The 14,166-nt window shown below is 51.1% G+C and overlaps 1 protein-coding gene across 1 annotated transcript in view; it reads left to right on the top strand.

Annotated features, from left to right (window-relative positions):
* The window catches only part of SH3RF3 (SH3 domain containing ring finger 3), a 372,468-nt gene that overhangs the window by 204,845 nt on the left and 153,457 nt on the right, over positions 1-14,166 (top strand). The window contains exon 2 of the mRNA XM_003909107.5: positions 8,989-9,264. Within this exon, the coding sequence (XP_003909156.2) occupies positions 8,989-9,264 (276 nt within the window). The remainder of the gene's footprint in view (positions 1-8,988; positions 9,265-14,166) is intronic.

Genomic DNA, 14,166 nt, shown 5'->3' with positions numbered 1-14,166 from the left:
TGCCATCATGCCCGACTAATTTTTGTATTTTTAGTAGAGATGGAGTTTCACCATGTTGGCCAGGCTGGTCTCGAACTCCTGACCTCACGTGATCCACCCGCCTCAGGCCCAAAGTGCCTGAGCCTCCGCGCCCAGTCTTGCATGTAACTTTTGACTCCCCCAGACTCAACCCCTAAGAGTTTACTGTTGACCAGAAGCCTTACTGATAACACACACAGTTGATAGACACATATCTTGGAAGAACTATACATTATATACTGTGTTCTTATAATAAAGCGAGCTAGAGAAAAGAAATTGTTATTTAAAAAACTGTAAGGAAGAGAAAATATATTTACTATTCATTAAGTGGAAGTGAATCATCATAAAGGTCTTCATTTTCATCATCTTCACGTTGTGTAGGCTGAGGAGGAGGAGGGGTTGGCTTTGCTGTCTCAGGCAGAGAAAAGGTAGAGGAGGTGGACGGGGAGGCAGAGGACAGGGACACACTCAGTATAACTTATTGAAAAAAATCCACATATAAGTAGACCCTTGCAGTTTAAACCCATGTTGGTTCAAGGGTCAACTTTTTTTGGGGGGGGGGTGAGGGGTAACATGAAAATAATGATGTGAAAAATGTGTATGTATTAAGATGATGTAGTGGTTGGTTTGGGTTGAAATAAGGACCTACAAGGAATCCTCTGCCTTTAGTCCCCTCTTTCGTTTCCCTCCTGTCCTCTTGGTTTTCTCAGGTGGCTGGAGATCCAGGTCCCCAGTGCAAGGCCCCGCTGACCCGAGGCCACCCATGAAGGAGGCCCTGGTGAGTGTGCTGCCCAAAGGGCCAGTTGAAAGGTGAGAGATGGGGCCGGCCAGGAATCAGCTGGATGCAGGTCCTGGAGGGCCTGGGTGGGGCTGCAGGGGTTGCAGGTAGCGAGGCCTTTGTTCCCTGGGAGGGATCACAGGAGCACTTTTCAAGGTGCCTGGTGGTTGCTGGGGACTTGCTCAAGTGCTCCTGTAAGTACACATTATCAGAACATGCCTAGAACGCTGCAAATACCAGCTCACAGCGTGGGAGCTGTCTTCTCAGAAAGTGAGGAAGTGAGCAGTGCATCTCCGAACTGGGTAAATGTAAACAGATCTGGACCCTCCTGGCCTAATGGATGACCGACCCACAGCTGCCCTTTTCCTTCCATAATTAAACAATTATCAGGGCTCCACAGAGGCCTCCCTCGCCTTTTGGGGGAGTGAGAAGGAGGCAGGTGGTTGGAAGCTGGTTGCCCGATTACATGCTCTGTGATGCTGAGGAATTTGGCCACCTTGCTGCATTTTTTCTCACTTATAAAAGGACCATAATTCCTATTTCACAGGAGTCCTGTGAGCAGTAATCAGCTATCAGGAGTGTCTGGTGGGGAGTAGCAGCTAAATAATGGCTGTGTTACTTTGAGGAGGTGATGTGTGTAGCCAGCAGTGCACAAGCTGAGAGGTCAGACCACCTGGGTCCAGTCCTGCCTCTTGGACCTTGGGCAAGTTACTGGACCTCACTGTGCCCCAATTTCTTATCTGTAAAGTGCAGATAATATAAGGCCAAGCTCACAGGGTTGCTGTAAGGATCCTGTGGGTCTCACAGGTAGAGGTAGGAGCAGCGGGCACACAGGAGGTGCTCAGGACAGGAAGGGGCGAGGTTGGGATGAGAGCCCCAGTACTGCTGGAACCCAGAGAAGCACATACCTCAACCCTGAGGGCAAGAGAGGGTCTACACCCAAGGACTGTGCATCGGTTCTTTGCTGAATTCACTTATTCAGCGAATGTGTGCAGATGCTGGAGGGGTGGTCCTCAGTTCTCCCATCTGACTTCTGCTGCAGTGCACGGGGAGGGATCACCACTGGCCACTTTCTACACTTAGAAGCATCTGCCTTTCCTGGCCCGGGCACCCATGTCCTGGAACATCTGTTTCCCTCAGCAAGTAGTCAGTGATCATTTTTCTTTATAACTCCTTCTTCATTAGGAGACACAAAGTTCTTTACGTATCATCAGTTTTGTTCTCGACATACTAAGAAGCATGGGAGGGCAGATTTGATTATCTCCAGTTTATGGGAAAACTAAGCCCAAGGTACTTTGTCAAAAGGTGCTTCCTAAGGCCACTGCAGAGGACCTAACTGCTGTTTTGATGCAACAGGGAAACAGGCCACAACAAAGTCTGGGAAAAGTAAAAAAAGGAAGAAAAAAAGAAAAGTAAATTTGCTTTTAAATCCTCTCTAATCTGGCTGCAACATGAAACTGCTACAGGCAGCTAGCTCTTGGCTGTAGACAATTTATGTCTTCACAGTTGCATCCCACACAGCAGCTTAGCAGTGGCCTCGTCACCCTGTATGTGAAGGGCAAGTTGTGTTTTCCTCCTTTGTCTTATTTCATCAATTCTTCATCAATTCTTGGACGAATGAGTGTGCAAATATGGGAAAAGAAGAAACTGTCAGAAGAAAAGAGAGGACGAAAGAAAAAGGACCCAACAAGCAGTTTTGAATGAGAAAAAGGGACAAAGGAACTCGAAATCTCATTATCTGTAAAACGAAAACCTGGGAACCTCTGGTTGCAGTGTGATACAGTAACAAACTTCTTCATCGCAGATTAAATCTATGAACTGAAAGATGGGGTACACTCTGGTAAATACATTATTTAAAATAAGGTAAGGCCAAGAGTCGTGCCTTTTCTAAATCTGAGAGTCTCTGAGTTGAAAGTGCTATTTAAAGATGACAGCACATAAATGATAACCCTCAGCAGTGCTATGAAAGTCAATGCCTTGGCTTGAAAAATGCTTACGAGCTAAAGAAATTGTAAATACACCTGAGACTTCCTGAATGAGTCAGAATATAGGCTAAGCTGTGAATAAGATCCCAAAACGTGATGGCTCAGATAAGATCAAGTTTCCTTTTTCTTACTTCATGGTCCGGGGGTGTGTTCTGCAAGGTCACCCCAAGACCCAGATTTCTTCCCCCTTTGCTCTGAGCATAATGTTTGATGGAAAAACTGGCCCACCCTACCATATCTACCATGCAGCCCGTGGGAAGACAGATTTCCTTATGCGAGTCATTATAAAACATGCTCCAGAATGTGCAGGAATCACTTTGACTTGCATTTCGTGGACAGAAACGTGGACACCTACCCACAGCTGCCTGGAGGCAGGCAAGGCTGGAAAATGAAGGCTTCTGCTGGAAGCTTGACCTCAGTTGAAATTTGGAGTATTCTCCCAGACAAAAGAAGCAGAGAGTGGGTATCAGGGGGTCATTAACTGTCTCTGCCGCATTATCAGACCTTGCAGTGCTTGGTGTGTGTACGATTAGGGTCTCACCCTTCAGGGCCTGTGGACGAATGTGTTCATCTTCCTAACACTTTTCAGCTGGCCACATGCTGTGCTATACAGGTCTGGAGACTGCCCGTGGGCAGGCCCTGTGTCCATCTGTAACTCCGGGCCTTTGCATGGGCTGAACCTCTGGCTGGAATGCCCCACTCCTCATCAGCCATCCCTGGGATTTTCTCCATTCCTCCAGGCCCAGCTGCTGTTAGCAACAGGATCTTGGGTCACCTGGACCGTGAATCTCATATTTTGGGAAAAATAATGGGCCAGATAGAAGCTGTGAGCCAAGGCCCCCGTCCCAGGGGACTGGTTTGCTAGTCTGTGTGTTAATTCGTTCCGAAGATATATCGAGCGTATGATCTGTGTCAGGCCAGCAGTGGGGGATCCACCAGTAAGCAAAACAGGCGGGAATCTGTCCTGATGGGCTAACCGTGGAGGGGGCCCTCCATTGAAAGCAGGGAGCGAGAGCCGTGGCAAGTGCTCTCCTGGAAAGATTGCATCCTTAGGGTCTTAAACACAGGGAGCCGGTGCTCCACGCTCTCTACCCCAGCTTGCCGGGAGGCCTGGAATAGGCCAGTCGGGGTCGTGCCCTCCCCACACTGCAGGCCGGCTTTGGCACCCGCCCTTGCTCAGGGGTATGGCTTGCCTGAGAGTCCCACCCAGGGCTGTCAGGAGCACATTCATTAGAGCCTGCTGCCACGTGCCTGATTCCAGTAGAAGCCAGAGATGGCGCCATTGTGCCCACGTGAGCGCCGTCTCCACGGGTAGGACATTAAGCCCAGAGGAAGATGTGTGTGCCACATCTGAGTAATGAGCCATGAAATTGACATTATAAGTTTTAATTATTATTAATGCCTTGCAGGGGTGGCTGGTGTTAATTGTCCTGTAGGCATCCCAGATGGGTTTTCCCTTTTCCTTTTATTTCTTTTTCTTAATGTCTTGAGCCCAAATAATGGTGGCTTAGTGACAATGTTTGAATGAAATTCCTCTAAAGGGGAGCACGCCACAGTGTGAGAAGTTCTTGCAAACGCGTCTGTGGGCAGAAAGCAAACAGGCTCTGGAGCAGCTGGCCACCCTCCTGGGTGGGTGTGGAGGCTGGGACATAGAGGCCTCCGGGTTGCTGCTGCGAAATCGGCAGAAATCTTTTCTCCCCCATAATAGCATCTGCCTGCCCTAGGCCCCTTCCATGCACTAATTAGTTAATCTTATAAAGAGCTTTGAAGATGAAAGACTCTGGAGGTGCCGGGTGTCACCCATATGAGCATTTCCTGATGAGATCCAGTTTCTGGCTGCTGCTGCTCCTCCAAGTAAACTGCCTTTCGGCACCTTCCTTAACTCTTTTTTTTTCTTTCCCTCAGAAATGTGTCCTGCATCTTAAAAAGATTCATTCCCCCTCTTGGTTTTGCTCTGTCAAATCTGAGTCTGGCAGTCTGAGATGGGGATACAGGGGGCTCTCTTGCCTTCTCTCTCCCGCCTTCTCTCTCCCCTACCCTTCTCCACTTCTCCTCCTGGCTCACCAGCCAGCAAGGCAAACAGGCCCCACCTGCAGCCCGCATGCTCTCACAGCTTGCTTGCTCCGAGAGTCATGCTCTCAGTCCCAGCCTCAAGGCCAGCAGGTGGGTTGGGGCCAGCAGGTGGGTCACCGCCTGTGGAGTGGTGGCCAGGAGTACAGTCTCTAGTCTGTCCCTGCTTCTGCCCTACTCCTGCCCTGGTTTCCTTTTTTTTCCTTAGACACAGGGTCTTGCTCTGTCACCCAGGCTGGAGTGTAGTGGTACGATCGTTGCTCACTGCAGCCTCGAACTCCCAGGCTCACTCAGTCATCTTGCCTCAGCCTCCCAATAGCTGAGACTACAAGTACTTGCCACAAAGTCTGCTATTTAAAAAAAAAAAAAAATTCTTTCTTTCTTTTTTTTTTTTTAGCGATAGGGTCTCAGTATGTTGCCCAGGCTAGCCTTAAACCCCTGGCCTCAAGTGATTTTCCATCCTCAGCCTTCCAGAGTGCTAAGATGATAGGCGTGAGCCACCATACCCGGTCCCAGATACTTCTTTTCTAACTTTACCCCCTGCATCCCCATCCAGGCCTGACTCAGGACTAACCTGAGTGCCTTTGAATTAACAGCACATAGAGGGGACCTGCTATGCAGGGAGAACACTCCTGGAGCCTGAGGTCATCAGGGTGAACAGCACAGCCTCGTCCTGGGGGCCTTGGTGGCATAGAAGCGAAGGAATTAGGAAGGTGGCTGATAGAGTTAGGATGGCTGGTGAGTGGCTGATGGAATTAGGAGGGCACAGTTGGTAACGGGGGAGCAGTATGGGTTTCAGAGGGAGTGAGAAGGGCAGAGGAAGTAGCATGGAGCTCTGTCTGCAAAACCCTGCAGGTTCTAGGTTCCAGAAGCACAGACTTCTTGTGACTGAGGGCGCTGTCTGCTGTGGCTGGGCAGGTGTGCTGAGGCCAGCTTAGGGGACCTCGGCTGCTGTGCCGAGGAGCTCGGATCCCCTGAGGTCAGCAGGCAGCCACTGAAGCTCATAAGTAGCAGGTGTGTGAGCTTGGCCCTGCATTTGGGCATCCAGCCCATGACAGGCTGATGAGCCAGGAGACCACTGGAGGAGGTTTGCACTGGGCGCAGGATAGATGGCAGGCAAGGCAGTGGGAGGGGGAGGGTGCACGGCCCTCTGGGTGAGAGCTCAGAAGTGGAGTTGGCAGGATGAGTGCCCAGGCCAAGGGAAAGGGTGGGCACAGGGGTGACTGAAGGTCCCTGCCCAGCAGCTGAGTGGGGATTCCATGGCCACAGGAGGTAGGGCTGGGAGGGACAGACGACGGCCTCTAGGAGCTTGTGGATGTCCAGCAGAGCAGGCAAGCAGGCATCTGGGTTCACATCAAGTCCGCTAATCAGAAAGGACATCACAGGCACAGGTTGATTTGAGGGTCACTGGCACAGAGGCAGGTCAAGCTGGGGTCTGCGACAGTGAAGGGGGGCGTCAAGGAGACCTGCAGGCCACAGTGCTGATGCCAGTGAGGCCATGGTCCCTCCGGAGAATTCATGAAGGGCAGAATCCCCCTGTGAATCAGGAGTGTGTGCCTCACAGAGTGCCTCTGTCCTGGGCGGTGGCCTACAGCCCCAGGCTGCCTGGTGGAAGGTGCCTCAGTTTCTCTGGCCCTACACCCCAGCTTTCCCTGCCACACTGCCTAAGTCGGGGTCGCAGTTACACAGTGTGGGTGTGAGTGGTGTCTTCAGGGGGCCTTTATGTCAACCAGTCTAGAGAAGGCCGATGGTGGGGAGGCCGGGGAGGAAACACAGTGTCCCCTTCTCACAGGGGCATTGCAGGGAGGTGTGTGTGCTCAGATAGCACGAGCTGGCTGCAGAAGGGAGTGCCGCATGGAGGCAGGTGCAAAGCTGGCCCTTCCTGCCCGCAGTTGTTACCAATGGTAGCAAAAGTCACCAAACAGCCACCGATTCTATAGCTCTTATAACACGGCTTTTAAGCCTTACCCCTGTGATTTGGGAATGAAAGGAAATGGAGTCATTCCCTGACAAAGCAAAGCTTTTTTGTGTGCATCTTGTTGAGGCTGGTTTTACAACTTCACAGCATGTTTTTTTTTTACCATCCCTTTAAAACCGCTTACCTTGATGGATATCTAAGTGTCTCCATGTAGCCAATAGTGAAAATACTCCCATCATGAAAATACATGTTATATTTAACTTTTAAAGTGTTCGTAGACTAAGTTCTATTAGAACAAGGAACCTTACTCTGTCTTTTTTTGTAAACTTAACCAAACAGGCTGGACCAGGGTTTCTTAACCTGCTGATGCTCTGGGCCGGGTCTTTCTTTGTAGCAGGGACTGTCCTGGGCATTGCGGGGTGTTTGGCAATGTCCCTGGCTTTTACTTGTTACATGTTGGTAGCACCCCACCTTCCGGTTGTGATAGCCAAAAATATCTTCAGACGGAATTGTCCCAAATTGAGATTCCCTGGCTGGCGGCTGAGTGGCCCCTGTGTGGCAGTGGAATTATTCTGATGGCCTGCAGCCAACTGCCCCTTCCAGTTTTTTTCTGATCACAGTGCTTGTCTTGCAAATTACCTCCACTCTCTAAAATTGGGGCTCGTTACACACTATTGTGCTCGCACTACAAAGCTATCCAGAATGAGTATTATTGGAAGCAAACGGATTTTTTTTTCTCTTCGAGTTCTGCAATGAAAAATCCTCTGGTGTTACTGTTTAATTGGTCAGTGGTGGCTGTTTGTCAATTTGCCAGCAGGCTCTCTCTTAACTGCTGTCGTCTGACGTTGCTGAAACATAAATGTAGAATGATTGAGTTGCCAACATGCTATTAAGTCCTCCACAAAGAGTTTTTCGATGTACTAGTGCTTCAGGCTTTTGTGCTTCTATTGATTGATTCGAATACTGAAGAACTCCTTGGCATAGGCAGCCCTGGTGAGAAAATGCGGCTTCTGGTAGGAAAATCGTTGGGTATTGACACCCGGACAATGCAGGGCTTTTCTTTGGTTTGCCTCTGGCACAGGACTGACCTCTGACAAAGCTCCCACAGTTAAGCGGGTATTGGCCACCCATAAAGGAAAGGGAGAGAGGCCCGTGTGGCCAGATGGTCATGATGAGACAGGGCCAGTTAAGAGAAGCCCAGGAAGTGGACGAAGACATCACATCAGTTTCGGGATTCTTTGACAGGCTCCTTATCGCTGACAAGCAGAAGCAGCCTAGAATCTTGTTTGGATTTCAGAGCTAGTCATGGTTTGAGACCAAGGATGACAGAACAGGTGCAGACAGATTGGTTTTCCTCCAACGGATACAAGAACATCGCTCATGTTAGGAGGATACAGTCTTATGCCCTTGAAAATGTACTTCTGGAACAGACTGCTACAGGTACACGCAGCAGAAAGTTGTGTGTCATGGTTGGGGGTCTGTGATGGCCGGGGACTGCTTGTTAGGACCCCTGTGCCTGGGCACAGCTCTTGTGCTGTACACAGGCTGTTTGTCATCGTCCTCATGTGTGTGCTGCTGGCCATGAGTCTGCTGAGTGGGACGCTTAGCACGACGGATGCCATGCATGCCTGCTGCTCAGCTTCAACCCCTGGAGCATGCTCTGAGTTGCTGTGACTATTACGTAGAAGAAGTAAAGAAAAAAAAATTGTTGGATACTTGCTAGAAATCTGGCAGCTTCTTAGACTAAAATGCCTGAGAAATAGGAACCAATGGAAAGTGATTCAGTGGAGTATTGGGTAAGAAATTCTGAGCCCAGACCCCCTGGGTTCAGATTCCACCTACTGCTCCTAGGTGTGCGCCTTGGGAAAGTCACCTTCCCTCTGTGTGCCTCAGTGTCCCCATCTGTACATGAAGATAAGCCAGCACCTACTTCAGAGTCCTTTCTGCACAGAATGAGGTGGTCTGTGTGGAAGGCCCCAGACAGTATCCTATTTAGGAGGAATGGCTATGATGGGGACCCTCTTATCTCGGTGGGGCCTCGGTATGTGCGTGTTCCTGTGACAGGCTGTTTCTTTAAAATATTTTCCACTTGTGGGGCACTTTGTATGCACCCCCAGGACACAGAAAGCCCCCGGGAAGCCCCGGCCTGCCCCGGCAGATCCACTCCGGGCACTGGGAAGGAGCCTGCCCGTTGACCACATGCTGTCTCTTGCTTGCAGAATCCCTGCCTGCTTCCCTATGGCAAGGCCCTCTACAGCTACGAGGGGAAGGAACCCGGCGACCTCAAGTTCAACAAGGGGGACATCATCGTCCTGCGGCGCAAGGTGGATGAACAGTGGTACCATGGCGAGCTGCACGGCACACAGGGCTTCCTCCCAGCCAGCTATATCCAGTGCATCCAGCCCTTGCCACACGCCCCGCCCCAGGGAAAAGCACTTTATGATTTCGAGATGAAGGACAAAGATCAAGACAAGGACTGTCTGACCTTCACCAAGGTAAGGTGGGCCCTGGGGTGGGCCCCACCAGCCCGTGCAGCCTCTGTGCCACCCAGGGCTCTTCCCAGCCACAGGCCTGCAGCCAGACAGTGCCTTTCCTCAGATTCTGAATCCTGGCTCCTCCCAGAACCCTGAGCAAATGACCCAGCCTCCCTCCCTGTGCCTCCGTGAATGGGGTGGTAGTTTTTTTGGTTGAATGCTATGGAGGGCAGCAGCCTGACACACAGCTCCAGCTCAGAGCTATACGAGAGCTTGAGATAATATGAGCCTCCATCAGCACCAAGAGCAGAACCCGCAGTTAACCTGAGTCATGGGTCTAAGCGCTGACCCAGGTGTAGCGGAATGACGCCTTTCCAGGACTCTTGAGGTCCCGCGAGAGGGGCTTATCAGGGGAAGCTGCTACAGAGACCCTGGTCAGCTCACAGGGAGGTGACAGCTGGGGCCTCACATCCGTGCATCACAGCCCTGTCCTCTAAGGCACCTGAGGCAGGGCCAACCAGGTGCATAGGGAGCCCTGTGAAGCAAACACCTGGGAGCAAACGTAATAGTACTGACAGGTGAAGTTGAGTAGGAGGGCTGGGTGAGGTGCAGAAGAGACTGGTTCTGGCTGTCCTGGCAGTTGCTGTTGAATAATTATCTGCACCAAGTGCTCAACCAACAAGCTCACACTTGGTCTTTACAGCTGTCCCAGGTTCCAGGGGAAATAGTTGGAACCTTGTTTTCTCCATGTGCAAACCAAAGCTCTGAGAAGCTTTGTAACTTATCCAGGCTGGTTGCTGGGTCCTCTCTCCCTCCTGCTTCCCCTTCCTCCTTTTCATCTTCATGTCCTGTCTCCTGTGTCTCCTCCATCCCCTGCCCCTCCTACACCTGCTCTCCGCGGCCCCCAGATGTAAATGACAAAGCCAGAATCTTAATGCAGATCTCTAATGTTAACACTCAACATTCTTCCCACCTCCCTACACAGGCAATTCTTCCCTTATGTCAGCCTCACGGTATTTTAGATGCCAAGAAGTCATTGTGTTCTCTCTCCTCACTCGTTCTGTCTTGCCTGTGTCTCTGTGTCAGTGTCTCTCTTTCTCTCTCTCTCTCTGTCACACACACACACACAGAGTTGTAAATAACAGAACTAGAATTCTAACTCAAATCTCTGCTTCTAAAGCCCACGTCCTTCCTGCCTCCGAGAGGCCACTGCTCTCTCCCCCATCTGCTGAGTGCAGAGCTCGGCGGTGGCACGCTCTGGAGGGCGGTAGGAGAGCCATGCACGCTGTTTTTGAGCAAAATTGGCATGTCCTGCGCGTGGCTGCTATTTATGTCTTGTTCTATTGTTCAGCCTGACAGTGAATAATCTATTTTTCATTCAGGGATTCAACTCCTTCTCCCTTCCTTTTATCAAGGTGTTCTGATGCTAATTCCGATTGTCATCTGGCTGCACAGCTTCCCAGGAAACTGCACCGGTGCCTCCCTCCCTCCCAGCTCAGTCGGAGGGCGAGAGGAGCAGCTTCCTTGGGCTATTTTTAGGCACACAGAAACCCACCTTGCTTCTCTGCCCAGTGGACTCTTCTTCCCCAAGAGAAGACCTGGGGCCACTGGTGGCCCAGGTGGTCACTCATGATCAAGAGCAGGGACCTCTGAACTCTCAGGGTCCGGTCACGGCCTTGCTAAGGAGACAGACCCCGTAATGGCTCCAGGCTCCTCCAGGCTTGGCAGGCTCCAGCTGCAGAGCCCAGGCCCTCCTCCAGGGGCCTCACAGGAGATCCCGCTGTGAAGGGGCTGTCGCAGGGCCCTGGAGCCTGTGGGCAGGCCCAGCTTCTCTGGGCGGGAGCAACTGCCTGCCTTTCCTGTCATCACCATATAACGTGCTGCATTCCACGGGCCTCTGCCCCGGATGTGCAACCCCAGGCTGAAGGCTAGAGCCCACTGGACAAGAGGACAAAGGGCACCTGCCCATTATTCCACAGAAACATACTGGGCCCTGACTCCGTGTCGGGTACTAGAGCTGCTGTGCTGCCCTCTGGGGCCCAGAGTCAGGTGCGGGAGACAGGCCAGTGGAGAATGTGCAGAAGACAGGCCAGAGGCTCGTGAGCTGCATCGGATCACCAGGGGTAGGCCAGGCATTTAGTGTGGGCTCCTGAGTAGTCAGTGATGGAATTCCATGTTCCATAATTCGCAAGAAACAGTGAAATTAGAGCCGTCAGGCTTAGACTCATTCTGTGGTTGGCATGTGGAGTAGGGGTAGCCGAGCAGGGGTCCGTGTGTTCCCAGGTGGCCAATGTCACCATCAAGGTGGGCGTGGCTGCCCAGGCTCTCTGGAAGGTGACCTTGGGTTGAATTGAGGGCAGAGGCACCAGCCACGGGAAGCCCAGCGTCTCCTGTTACAGGATCTATGACGGCTCCCACAGGAGGCGAGGGGGAAGTGTCAGATCACAGATTCTTTGTTCAAGGACTTTCTTTACTTGAATCCTGTGGGTTAATGTGGAGAATTAGAGGCCTTTAGGTGTGATCCCCAGAGGGACCTGTGCTGTGACACGACCTTCCTGCCACGCCCCTGTGCCCACTTTCACCCTCTGACCTCCACGGGGCGAGGTCGGGTAGCAAATGGCCACCCCTGCTACCTGTCCTGTCCTGTTGCATCTCTCACTCCCCAATGTCCGCAAATAAAGGCTCCAAGAGACATGGGCAACTCCACATGACTCTCTGCTCAGTTCCTGTTTTCCCCCACGGTGGGTCTGACCCACCTCACTTCCCCCGTGCCTGGCATGCGGCCGAGGTGACACACTGGCTCTGACAGTCTCCCTGTGAATCAGACCTCCAGGAACCAAATGATTCCTGTGCTGCAGCGTAGGTGCTGGTTCAAGCCAGCTTGGTCTCCCCTCTGGGGAATGTTTTTATTCTTTGGGTATGTTCTGTCCCAGAATCAGGGAGGAAAGAAGGGTCTCTGAAAGCTACGATGGTGTAACCTGCCTTTATACAGCATCACTGTGGCAGACTGATGGAGTTTAAAGTAGGTGGACCAAAGCAAGATTTTTACCTTTGGTGTGTGCTTTTGAATAGTCCTGTTAAGGGGGCATTAATTAAAGTCCTTCTAAAATCTAGTCTTTGCTTTATTTCAGAAGAGAATGAATAATCAGTTTTTGTAAAGCAGCTTTAAAACATGACATTTTATTACTTCTTAGTAGTCCCACTCCAGAAAGCTGGGCATATGCAAATAAAAAGATGACAGGTAGGAAGAGCTGTGGGCCCAGCTCTGCCAGCTGGTTTCTGAGGAGCCTCCACACGTGCTGGGCCAGTCACCCGGGAGGGGCTGGCCTTGGCAGGGCCTTGCAGTGAGGGCCCCATGCCAGCTCTGTGACTTAGGGTGACATATAACCTTGCTGGGCCAGGAGCACCTTGTCTTCCCAGTCAGGATGCCAGTGTGCACTCTGGGGTGATACAAATAAATTGCTGAGCCTAGGGCTTGGAGCACAGGAGGGGAATGTGAACTACTCTTTTCTTTGAGTGGCTAATTCTATATTGTCTTACTCAGTTCACCTGCAAGATTTGGCAAGGGTTTATTGAGCCTCTACTTGTAGCTTTCAGTTAATGGGAACATTGTGGTCGCCTTGCCAAGCAGCTGCGTTTGCTGTGCGGGGCCCGTGCTGCTTTTCGTGAGTTCCAGCTGGGATGCTCAGGCATCCTCAGAGGCTGTGGAGTTTTCTTAGAGAGTGCCCGCTGATCATGGAATCACTTTTGCACATGACTGCAGCGGGGCCCCCAGGCTTGCCATGTCTGCCCTAATCCCCACCAGGTGTGCCATGTGAAGGAGCCACAGGGCTTGGTGGCTGCAGCCACTGCGCTGTCCTAACCCTCATCTCGCCCTCAGTTTGTCCTGATCTAGTCAGACCTTAAGACTCTTCCATGTGACCTTCATATGCTACTGAACATTTAATCATTTCTCAAAAGTATGGGAAGTCTTACCTTTGTGAATTAACCTAGCATTCATTCCAAACTCTGCTCTTCTGATCCTAGGGACAGACGTAGATGGATAAAAATCAAATATAGATAGAGTTCGGGCTCTAGCATGAAGTAGACACAGATGCAGATCATGGCACTTTTCTTGAGTAATGCATGGTGACTCAAACATTTACTTAGTCTTTGAGTTGCTTTTTTTAACTACAAATGCAGTTGATATTAGGATTACATGAGCAAAGGCATTTTAAACCCCAAGCTCAAAATAGGCATTCCAATAAATATTTGCTGTCTGCCCTCTGCTTTCTTCCTGTCTCAGGAAGAGTTGCACTTCTGTCAGATGGTACGTATCACTTTTTATGTTCGCCCAGAATATTTGCAGGAAAGTAAGCCTCCCTCCTAAAGACAGACTGCATGGAGAATGAGAACTTGCAGGACTGGTCTGCTATGCTTTTACTTTCCTGGTGGCTGAATTTCAGAGCGGATTGCCTGGGGGTAGTGGGGCTCAGCCCTTTTGTGTTGAGGCCATATTCCCAGCAGAGCCAGGCGATGGGCAAGCTTCCAAATTTGCAGTGTCATCTCTGCTTCTGCCTGACTGAGAATTGACATTGCTTTGGGGGTTGAGAAGATGAGGAAACTTTAGCTTTACATCTTTTCATATCGTGAGATAAGCTGGTGCAGAGCTGGGGGCTCCGTGTCATTCTCTGCCTTCCTGGGCACCCTCTTGGGCTACTTTACCCTGAAGTCATCCAAGAAACTCAGGGAACCAGTTCTCCTTTTTGACTCCTTGCTTCATGGATTTCTCCTCCCAGGCTCAGTGCACCTGCAGCCACCTCTGTGCACAATGATAACTCCTATGAAGGAGGCTCAACTCTCAGGGCATGGGGCAGAGGGGAGCAGAGCACCCTCGCAGCCCCTGCAGACCACCCTCACCCAGCCTCTTCTGACAGCAAAGGG

This window comes from Papio anubis, chromosome 14, assembly GCF_008728515.1.
Source record: "Papio anubis isolate 15944 chromosome 14, Panubis1.0, whole genome shotgun sequence".
NCBI classification, from domain to species: Eukaryota; Metazoa; Chordata; class Mammalia; order Primates; family Cercopithecidae; genus Papio; species Papio anubis.
This window is presented reverse-complemented; position numbering and strand designations above follow the sequence as displayed.